The sequence below is a fragment of the Mesocricetus auratus genome, unplaced genomic scaffold (genome assembly GCF_017639785.1).
Source record: "Mesocricetus auratus isolate SY011 unplaced genomic scaffold, BCM_Maur_2.0 Super-Scaffold_100011, whole genome shotgun sequence".
NCBI classification, from domain to species: Eukaryota; Metazoa; Chordata; class Mammalia; order Rodentia; family Cricetidae; genus Mesocricetus; species Mesocricetus auratus.
The window spans coordinates 50,575,655-50,587,164 of record NW_024429195.1 but is presented as its reverse complement, the minus strand read 5'-3'; the positions used below and the strand labels follow the sequence as shown (position 1 = coordinate 50,587,164).

The 11,510-nt window shown below is 39.5% G+C and overlaps 1 protein-coding gene across 2 annotated transcripts in view; it reads right to left on the bottom strand.

Moving 5' to 3' along the window:
• Hmga2 (high mobility group AT-hook 2) overlaps nucleotides 1–11,510 on the bottom strand; it is a 115,670-nt gene that overhangs the window by 99,408 nt on the left and 4,752 nt on the right. For both annotated transcript variants that reach the window (XM_040754809.1, XM_005081519.4), the window contains one exon: nucleotides 1,864–1,914. In XM_040754809.1, the coding sequence (XP_040610743.1) occupies nucleotides 1,864–1,914 (51 nt within the window). The remainder of the gene's footprint in view (nucleotides 1–1,863; nucleotides 1,915–11,510) is intronic.

The window sequence follows — 11,510 nt, the reverse complement described above, 5'->3', positions numbered from 1 at the left end:
TTAGAAAAAGTATGCAGGTCTTTCTTGTTGATTCATCAATGAGATGGGGTACCCTTTTGGAGATTGGATTCTTAGCAGACCTGTATTTAGTCTATGTGCTCTCAAAGCTTAGTCAGCACTGTGCTCACTGGAGTGGAACAACAGTGCAACTTTTTGATGTCTGGAAGTAAGTTTGTGGTTTCCTTCCAGGTACTGACCCATGAGTGCAGATAAGAAGGCCGAGACCATCCAATTACAGTGTGAGCTGTCCAGACACACTGATAGCCATGACCAGACTTTCAGCCAGTCAAAGACCTGAAGTTAAGAAGCCTTCAAATTCCAGGCCCCGAATTTTAGGTGTGGCTAAATGCTGGGAGTCCTCTTAGCAGAGACTTTCTGCTCTGCCCTGTCCATACTCTTGACCCAAAGAACAGGTATAGCATAATAAAATAGTCATTTATTCATAATGTTGTATTCCTGGAAAACTGATTTCACAGCAACGGACAACCATTTGTACAAGAGAGGTAACAAACCCACTGCTTATAGAACCCACACCTGGAATACGATCCTTAGTTCTGGGGAACACACTTCAGAATATTTTAAAAACTGTATTCAGAAACAAAGAGCAAGAATTTTCTTTATGCAGGATGAGGTGGGGGTAAAAGGGTTGGAGACAGTTGTCCTCCAATATTTGAAGACCTACTGTGGATGTGAAAAAAGAATATATATTTCAGGAGGAAGGCAGAGAGGTGGGGGTTGTTTCCACAGTAGAGTCAAAGATTTTCTAAATCCTGAGCATCTGAGGAAGCAAGAGGTGGCCTAGGGGGTGGTGTGAACCCTTTGTTTAAGGTAATCGGGAGTAGACTGGCGGACGGCTATGTAGATAAGGTTGGGAGAGAATTCACTTATCGGAAAACGGGCTCCATAAAACGCCTTTACACTAAGGTTCCGCTGCAACACTAAGATGTTTTTAATCTAAAGATCATCCCCATTTCCTTGTGCTAAGAAATCTAATCCTAACACATGTGGAGCAGAGAGGGAGAAAAATACAACATGAATAAATTACATGAAAGGCAACACCCAAGGATAAATAGAAAGTGATGCAGAACTTGAGGAGAAAGGGACAGAAAACCAACAGGGGAAATCCAACCCAGAGGAGCAGGAAAGAAACGCTGAAAGGCAGAGGGAGCGGGAACAAAGCGGAGACGTGCTTTGTGGGAGGAGAGGTAAAGGAGTGACGGACAGGCTGGGGCCAGACAAGGCTGCCTCCTTCCTGAGAAAGAGCTTCCTTTACCGTGGAGAAATCGGTGGGAGAGGCCTTCTCGAGAATGTGGGTCATGCGCCAGGCACCAATGCCTCTGTTGTCCATATGCACAATAGTAATTGAGGCTTGCTGGGACCACTGGAAATTACACCTGTTTCCTGAAGAAACCAGTGTGAAGAAGAGCGTGCACAGCGCCCAGAAAATAAGACTGGCCCAAAAGGAAAGCCAGAGAGGAAACCACAAAGAGGAAAAGATCTAAAGGAAGAAAAAAGTTATCTCATTCACATTTCATCTGAATTGTTTCACCATTGTGATCCTTTAACTCTAGTTACTCAACCTGTAATCAAATCTTCCCCTGTTGCCCTTTGCAGGAATTGGGGAGACTCCTTTGGTGTGGAAAGATACAGAAGGAAGACGTCACCTTCAGGGAACAGAGGCAGTGAGTTCTGGAGCTAAATGGTAAGCAATGATCATAGGTCATGTGCCTCAGTCTTCCAAAGATTCATCACGCCAGAAGTTACCAATTCACATCATCCATGAAATGCTTTCATTTTTAATTTTAAGTTTTAAAAAAGACATTATTTTCCTCTTAAGAATGGAAATTATAGCTTGTTACTCACCCATTTCCTAGGCCTGCCTCTTGGCCGTTTTTCTCCAATGGCCTCTGCTTTCTGAAAAGAATAAGAAAGGACATCATGTAATCTCCCACCTGAGGATTTTCACATGAGCTGGTCCAAGGGCTATGTTTCCAGTTAGAATGTTCTGGACTGAAGATGAGGTATGATCCTCGTGTATACTTCATGGTCTGTGCTTCTTAGTGTATGCGTTTTCCTCGCTGTTCGCTGCATGATGTAAAGAGGTATCTACGCAACCTCTCACCATAAAAGACTCCCATGGGGTGATCTCCTCCGAAGTGCATGAATACACTTTTGTGAAGCCCACTTTGCCTTTGTTTCTGATCATGGCAAGGAAATATTCCCACACCCCATAGTTTATGCAAATTAATATAACAGCATGACCCTTCTTTCAATGGTCAAGATTCTCTTTCCAGTTATAAGTAGTTACAAATATTAATATGGGCATATTAACTTTCTAAAGTTAATAATAAAACAGTTGTCCCTACACTACTATGGAAAGCAGGTCTGAATGTGAGAGATAATACAGAAACACTTTAATATGAAACAATGAACATCGACAAACTTCCTCACGGCTAATTTCCTGTTCTTTGCCTAAAACAATCACCTGTTAATCAGTTACCTAAGGCAGATATAGTGACAGAGGGAGAGAGAGAAGAGGGAGATGATAGAGATAGATAGATAGATAGATAGATAGATAGATAGATAGATAGACGACAGATGATATTTTTAGAAAACACCAGCAAAAATCACCAATATTTGTCCCAGATATTTAAACCATAACTATACAAAATTATTAAACTAAAATGGGCATTTTTAACACTAATTCCACGTTCAACATGAGTCTGGCACAACTTTCCTGTTCTTTACAGTTTGTTTCACTGTGATACTGCAGATTTTTCTGATATCAGCTATTTCTATTTCAGTTCTAATCTTAACATTCATAATTAGCTTTAGTTACCCTTACTCCATTCCCTAAGCATGTCAATACACACACACACACACACACACACCTACCTTCTATAAAAAGCACATGTTTAGGCTTTTCTGAATAAAGCTGAGAACTTACTGCTTTGTGTATAAGAATCATCTCAAGACCCCCACATGCAAAAATGTAGTCAGAGTCAGGACAACTTGTTTTATAATTTAGTTTTGTGTCCTGAGGTTAACAGCCCAGTGGGGCTTGGTACAGTGATACTAAAATGAGATATTAAGAGCCTGTAGTGCCAACTTACCTAATAAAAGCAGATGAATATATATGACAAGATGGATGGATGGATGGATGGATGGATGGATGGATGGATGGATGGATGGATGGATGGATGGACAGAAAGTCAGACTGAAAGTCAGACAGACTGACAGAGGTGACAGTTTGATAGTTGATAGAAAATCTGCAGATAGATACCTGGCATTGCTATCCAGCCATAGGTTAATCCAGATTCACAACTGTCAGAAGTTCTATACAATTATAAAGTTATCTCCAATTTATTAAGCACTTAAAATTCACTGTTCTAAGTTAGGTGGTGTGTTACTTTAATCCTCACAGCAGGCTTGTAACAGGGACATCGTGATATCATTTACTTTGCAGATGAGCAACCAAATCATAGATGAGTTGGGTCATATCACGCAGGTAATTTATGGGCCTGAGATTTGAACCCAACTCTGTTTGGCTTCTAAGACTTTTGCTAGCCTCTTCCCCATGCTTGAGACTGCTCTGGTAACAGAGCCACAGACTTGGCTCACTTCTGAGAATGAAAAGAAATTCAGTAGCTATGAGGATCTTTTTTTTTTTGTTTTTTGTTTTTTTGTTTTTTGAGACAGGGTTTCTCTGTAGCTTTGGAGGCTGTCCTGGAACTCACTTTGTAGACCAGGCTGGCCTCGAACTCACAGAGATCCGCCTGCCTCTGCCTCCCGAGTGCTGGGATTAAAGGTGTACGCCACCAACGCCCAGCAGCTATGAGGATCTTTAGCTGTCAGTGTTTCCAGCTTTGTTCCAGGTCAACCAAGGATTTCTTTATGGTCAGACTTAGTGAACTACCTCACCTTTAGTCACAAGAGCATGGGTTGTGAGGTAAGTGCAAGCTGGGGACGCCCAGAAAAACCACACAGCCTTTCTCAGTTGTCCCCTGGAGGGATGAAGATGTCATACTTCAGAAAATCTGGGTTCAAGGCCCTTCTCAGTCTAGCTTTATGACTAGGCACAGGTTCCTGGAAGCCTCGTTTTGATTTCCTGCATAAAGTGGAGACAAGTTCTCCTTTGAGGGGACATCAAGGTACTTGGATGTGCCCACCCTAACCAAGATGTTCACAATGTCTTTTTATACTTAATAGGATAGAAGGTTTAGAAGTAAAGTTTCCCTTCAAGTTTATCCAAGACAGTTGAGTCAAGGCAAAAGTATTCCAGTATACTCAACCATCTCCTCTAGAAGACAACTTTAAAGAAATGCCTGACTGGTATACAGTTGTAAAGGTTCACAGCCCCCTGGGAGAGGGCAGCATTGGAAGTAACTATAGGATTGCACAGAGTTTACCCAGTAATGAATTACGGGAGCATGAAACACAGACATCCTTTCTCATGGGAGCTGGGTGGTCCTTGGTGGAAGGGAGGTTGCTATTAACCTTGAAGGTAACAATGCTCTGCCAGAATTTCTGTATAATTCTTACATCCTAGGAGCTATGATATGACCTGGGTGTATCTGAAATCTACTGGAGAGAAGGAGTTTTCTGAAAAGGCTTCCCTGCATTTTAAAGTCAGAGAAAACAGATCTCTCAAAGAGAGAGGAGAGAAGAACCCTTGCAAATACGATAACTTTTAAATGAGTATCCCATTTACAAAAAGCCCATTGAGAAATAAAATTCATACCATTAGCGAAAGGGCACAAGACCATGATTATCACTTTGACTTGTTAAAAGTAAACTTGCTCCCTGGTCATAGAGGCTGGTGTCCCGTGTAAGTTGAAACCCTCTTCTGAGATGACATCTAGAAAAACATGCTGGCTGCACTGTGTGGCCTCTATCTGGGAGGCTTGATTGTCCTTGAAAACCCACATTACTGAATCACACTGATCAAACTTCACAAAGGCTGCAAAACAAGCTGGGGTTTTAGTTTGTAAACCAGAGTAGCTCCAGGATTTTCAGATACTGGGAAATTGTGGTTTTAACCGAGTGTGTGTGTGTGTGTGTGTGTGTGTGTGTGTGTGTGTGTGTGTGTGTGTGTGTCTTCAATGCTCTTTGGGGCATTGCCTGAATTTCAAAGAAGGTAAACAAAACATCAAGAGTACAAAGCATGGAGGGTACATGTTTAAAAGCATCATCATATACAATACTGTAAAAGCGAATGTTTGCCTTGCCTTTGTTGGGATCGGTTTTGGTTCTATATTCCATATACATGTATAACTGAGACATAACTAGTGTTTTTGGCTTTTATAGAGGGCAGCAGGGTAAACCAGTAGGCTTTCTGCGCTTGTGAAAACTAAAATTTCAGACAAGTATCCACATCCCTCATAGCACGGCCTATTCAGGGTGCTTTCTTCCTCTGTGGACTCCATTATACTTTATGCCTTTGTAAAGTGCATAATTCAGAATTGTGTCCTCAATTTTAGATGTTTAGAAAAAAGTTTGGGAAAATGTGGTGGGGTGCTAAATAGCAGGTGCACTTCTTTCTTTAGGAAGTACTGGGTACTTTAAGCTTGGGAGTATACTCCATATTTTTAAAGAAATTAAAAAGGAAATTTATCTTGTGAACATCTCTCTTGGGTTAGAAATGGTGACTATGGTTATTGTGACTATATTAGAGGAATTCACTACCAGTTTTTGAAAGGAAGGAATAAAGAGAGGGGTAAAAGGAGGGAGGCGGGGGGGGGAGGAGGAAGAAGAGAGACAGTGGGGAGGGGATGGGGAGGTGAGAAGCATTGGTGTTCTGTGTGCAGTTTGTTTCCCTGTTACCATCAAGCCTCAGAAGCATGGTAAAGCTTCCAAACCATCTCTGGTAGAGCTTTCATTTGACAATTAAGAATACATTTGAATTATTGCGATCCCCAAACCTTGTGGATTTTTCGGGGGCCCAAAGTCTTTGAGTGTTAGTGGCAGGAGACCCCCATTTCTCTGCCCTCATGTCTTAGAATATTTCATGTTCCCCACACTTTTAATCTGGTCTGTATCTCAAGTCATTGATGTGGATGATAAACAACTTTGCGGTTGGCAATGTATAAAGGATCATTCCCCACAAGTGGGAAGGATGAGTTTTAGAAGAGCTGAACACTAGAAATGTGACCGTTTACAATTTTGAATCAGTTTTATCGTTTGTGAAGACCACAGCAAGGCACCTGGTGGTGAAGGGTCCAGCAAGACTGCAGTACTGAACAGACACTCAAATGTAACTCTACTGCATTCCAACAATGCCCAGCAATGACCTACTGTATTTGGAGGTCTCCACAGTGACACTTCTATTTAGCTGTTTCACCGGTCTCCCACTCCATGGGAGATTCTGTGACTTGTGAACCTTCACAGGGAGTGGAACTTAGAATCAACCTGATATTAAGACAGGAGGGCTCTTTTCTGTGCTGAGATAGTCTCAGATATAAAGCAGAATGGACAAAAGCAAGGTGTGAAATGAAGAAAGATTTTTTTAAGACCAAGAAAATTTTAAAAATAAGAAAGGTCCTTAGGATGGATGAGTGGCTAGAAATATTTTCAACATTCCTATATTCCTATTAAGACATGAACAACAGCAGTGTCTGGGAACCGAGAGACTAATTCTAGTCTAACTTCAGGTTAAGCTTAGACATTTAAATAGATATTCAAGTTTTACAATTCTAAATGATCTCATCATATTTTTTTTGTGTTACAGTGGGCATTACCTATAAGCCAGACATCCCCACTTCGAATCAATAAGTGTTTAAACACAGAAAAAAAACTAGGAAAAAAATTTAAAAGCCAGCTACATAAGAAAGTGGCTTGGTTTATCTTTGTATATTTGTATTTTGATTTTTTTTAAAAAAGACTAAACCCTGTTTGAACCCAATAGTATGCAGAAACACAACAGTGTATGAAACATAAGGACATCTAATCAAAATCTAGAAAAATAAACAATTTCTTCCAACCTCTCTCCTCTCCTCTCTCTCTCCTCTCCTCTTCTCTCTCTCTTCCTCTCTCTCTCTCTCTCTCTCTCTCAAAAATCCATAAGCAGAGTGAACCAACATTCATTGGAATTGAATTGCATTGAATTGGCTCAATCATTTGGAATAAACATCCATCCAGTAAATTCTCATTTCACCATCTTGATAACCCAGCCCTGTGGGTTTCCCAAGATTAAGCGCAACCGTTTTCACCCTTGAAAAGATGCTATGATTTGCTCACCTACTATATTCAGTGAGAAATAGAAGAAATTCCCATCATCCATTGCAGCTCATTCTCAAGGAAACACATACATGAATGAGTCCCCCTGCCATGACCGCTGCACAGTCTGCTTCCGCGTGCGTGTGCAGCAAGTCAAAACCAAGGACAACATTTTGGAAGAGTTCTCCGTGTTCACAGCTGCAGAGTATCCTACTCTAAATCATCTCTGCAGATGAAATAGCAATGATGTAGGGGTTCACAAGACAGGCTGGGGGGTGTGGCTCAGTAGTAAAGCAACTGTCCGGGGATGTGCAAGGCCCTGGGTTTCATTTTCAGCACTTAAAAGATAAATAAACAAATAATAGAATATGCTCTCTGTGTTAAAGCCATATAAATGGATATGAACCAGTTTTAAAAGATTACTGTTTCTCTGTTCACCTTATTTCTACTGGTTAACTGAGCACAAATGCTCAACCAAGAAGCTTAGCATCGGGGTTGTGAAGCTCAGTTTCCACCCTCATGTAAAGTGTGAGGTTCTAAGGTGGACTCTGGAAACTGTAAAAAACAAATCAACAACAAAATCTCACAAGAAAAGACAGTTTTGAGTGACTTCACCAGCTTAAAACACTCTTCCTCACCCATCTATTCTCAACAAAGACCTGAAATGCAATAGGATCCCTGTCAGGAGCACTCGACCCTGAGATAGGCATGACCCAAGGATATAGGTCAGCTGAAGTAAGGAGGAGCTTTGGAGGAAAGAGTTCAGAGGACCGAAAGTTTCCAGAAAAATAGAACTGGGGGGTCACCCTGGCACTCAGTTACCACATAAAACAATACTGATGTATCTGAATGTCCCGTTTGCATCTTGATCTAGGATGACTTGATGGCATTGCCATATGGAATCTACAACTACATTCAGGCCTCTTCTACCCAGGCAAAGGGAAGTTCTGAAAAATGAGTTCAAACCCCAAGACAGTGGAGACAGCAGTTATATCATCCTGCACAGAACCAGCCTTGTGTTTACTCTGTTAGAGAACTTACCTGCCCGTCAACACACAGAGGGATTGCACTAAATCCTTCCAGGACTGTAGAACTACAGGCTGGAACTTTATGATCACGCCCAGAGTCATCTTTGATGGAGTCAACAAAGGGTGTGCCTTTGGTCCCTCTCTTCCTTGGCCTTCCATGTTCTAAAGACAGTCCTGTACTCACACAGCCATTGGATTCTGCAGTTAATATGAAATTAACTCTCTCCTCTATCCCTAAATTGTCTGTGATTGAAATTAGTAATAATTTATGAAAAAAAACAATCACTTTCAGGAATGTAAATCATTGGAATATGACTCAGTCTACAGAGTACCATTTAACCTCAGGGCTTGCTTACCTTGTGTATGAAGATGAAATCAAATGTTTATTCTGAGTTATTCAAAGAATACATACTCGACCCAGATGTAATTTTCATTCTGGGCTCTGCTCTCTAGTCTGGCCATTATGCCCCCAGTAGAAGGAGAGGGCCAAGTAAACTGCTAATATTATGAAACAGGGGTATACTTCATACCTAAAATCTTTGTACTAAAATTTAACTCAACCTCAGAAACACACACCTTTCCACAAGTACCTAAATGAAACCTGCTTTGAAATTTGAAGACCAATTTGACTTGTGACATGAAGCAAAGGACATTAGTGACAGCCCCTCCAGTTTTCTCTCTTGATTAAAAAGAAACAACAAAACCCTCAGCACTATGTAAGGTAGTGATAGTCTCCTTTCCAAGCATAAGAAATGTGGAAATATAAAGTATCTTCAGTGAACCCAAAACACAACACAAAGATTAAAAGGTAACTGGGTATAGGTATACCTGGACCTAAAAACAAATGAATACTCAGATAAATCATTTATTCCAGAATATGGCAACTTCTAATTTCTTTTTATTAAGACTACATTCAGACTGGGAGAGTTCCCGGGAAAGACTATCATGGACACACAAGGGTTATCCATTAAACTAGTATTGCTGGAGAAATAATTATCTTCTCTTCCATAAATTGTAAACATGACAAGTCGCCTCTTTATAAATTTGTTTCTTGTGCATTTTACACTTTCTATTGAAAGTGAAAGGGTAGCTACCTTAGTAGTTGTTCATCCACCTGGCCTTGCAACATTCTGCATGCATTGTCAAGTTTCTCACTGTTAATTTTCTAATGAGCAGTTTTGTTTTCAAATGCCCCAAGGCCAGTTGCTCAGTCCAAGCATAAACTTAGTCAAAAAAAAAAAAAAAAGAAAAGAAAAAAAGCTCAAAGAAGCAAGAAAATTTAAACAGCATCATCAGGACTCCAATATACATTGCATTCCCACTTATTTGAGTTTGTTTCTCTCAAGTGCTTACCAGCTTACCAGCTCTCTCTTCTCTCCTCTCTCCCTCTTTCCCCCTCTCTCCCCCCTCTCCCTCTCTCCTCCTCTGTGTGTGATTCCCAGAGTGCAGAAAAATATTCACTTCATTAATCTTATAGAAGACTTTCCACATGTATTCAGCTCAGTTTAATAGTGTATTTTCATCTTGCATGTTTTGAGCTGTATAACTCTTTCTAAAAAGGTTTTCAGTTCAAAACCATAATGAGCAAAAGCCTTGTAAGAAGACCATACACCATTAATAACCTAAGTGTGTATAAAGGCATAGGAACACCTTCCCTAAAAACTGATTTGAAAGTTAAACACTTTAATTTTTACCCATTCCAGGAATGACTTATCCATGTATCCTCACCATCATGATCTCTAAGGGAAGTACAAGTTATAAAACTGGAGAAAAATAAGTCATGTTCTAGGCTAATGTATTTATTTGCTTTTATTAAACACCTGTAATAGAATTATATGAAATAAGTATACCTTGTAGAAAGAAAGAAGGAAAGAAACAAAGAATTCAGAAAAAGTCTTCTGGGGGGTATTTGTATTTTACACAAGTATGTGTACATACAAGAATTACAGGAAGAGGGCAGCCTAGAAGGACCATCTGTAGATTCCTATGTCTAGAACCAAACATGCTTGGAAATGGATAAGCTTTTTTTTTGTTTTGGTTTGGTTTTGCTTTATATGTTAAATCAGACACAAGCCTTAACTTTCCTTTTGTCCATTAAGATACTCTTAGTCCAAGATGAACTTTGTGTGAAAAACTTTGTAAAGAAGAAAGATCATGATGGAACCATTTATACCTATTCGTTCAAGTAAAAGTGTCACACAGTAACAAACACCTTCCTTTTTACATTATCTTTCAAAGCATTTATTTATGGTGAGCTTTAAAGAGTTCTTAAATAATAATTTGATGAGGCGTCTTTTAAGAATGAGCACATCATATTTTACATATCTGCTGATGCCTACCAAGACACTCCTATGTTGCCCCTGAGAGCAAAAGTACCACAGGCACACAATACAGAATAACTTTGGTTTGTTAGTTTGTTTTGTTTTTAAGTACATTTTAGTTCATTTATAAATAAAAGGCAGAGAAAGCACTCATAGTAAAAATACCAGCTTGCTATTATTACTTAGATAACAAGGTTATTCAGGAACACTTGAGGGTTAACTGATTAAATACTAACTGCAAACCTGAACTTTAAAATGTAGCTAATTCAAATGCTAGAGAAATCTGCTCTTTCCACTCTGTTCAAAACTGTTAAAATAAAACAGCCAGAAGTCCTAATGACTTCCTAAGTGGTTTTTATACATCACTAGTTGCTATGACAGGATACACCACTGAGAACCATTACATATAATGTGGTTACTGGCTACACTCACAGAAAAATACACACAGAATATTAATCCCCTAAAGAAGAACAAAGATTCATTTTAAACAAATGCAGTATATTTAAATCTATTGAAAAGATAGATGGAGATGTATTTCTAATTTTTGAACCATTAGTTTCAACTACAAGACACATTTACAAATAGGATGCAAACCATTTCCAATTGTATGTAAAAGACCAAAAAGTGACTTATATTCATCATTGCTTCTCTATACAGGCACTGACTGTGAGGTACCTCCTCTTTGCTACCACACACAACCAACATGAAATTATTATAAAGGTTCTACTTAAAATCTGTTTTAAAAAAAGTGAAGGCTGAACTTAATTGGATTCTATCACACACACTCCCAAAATATGAAATAAGACAATTATTTGTTTTTAAAACTTTTCATTGTCTGAGAGCATAACACTTGGTGGGGAAACCTTCTTGTGATTATGACAATATTATCTTGCAGGTTTGTCCTACACAGTGTCCTTTATCGCATTTAAAGTTATAAAACTCATGA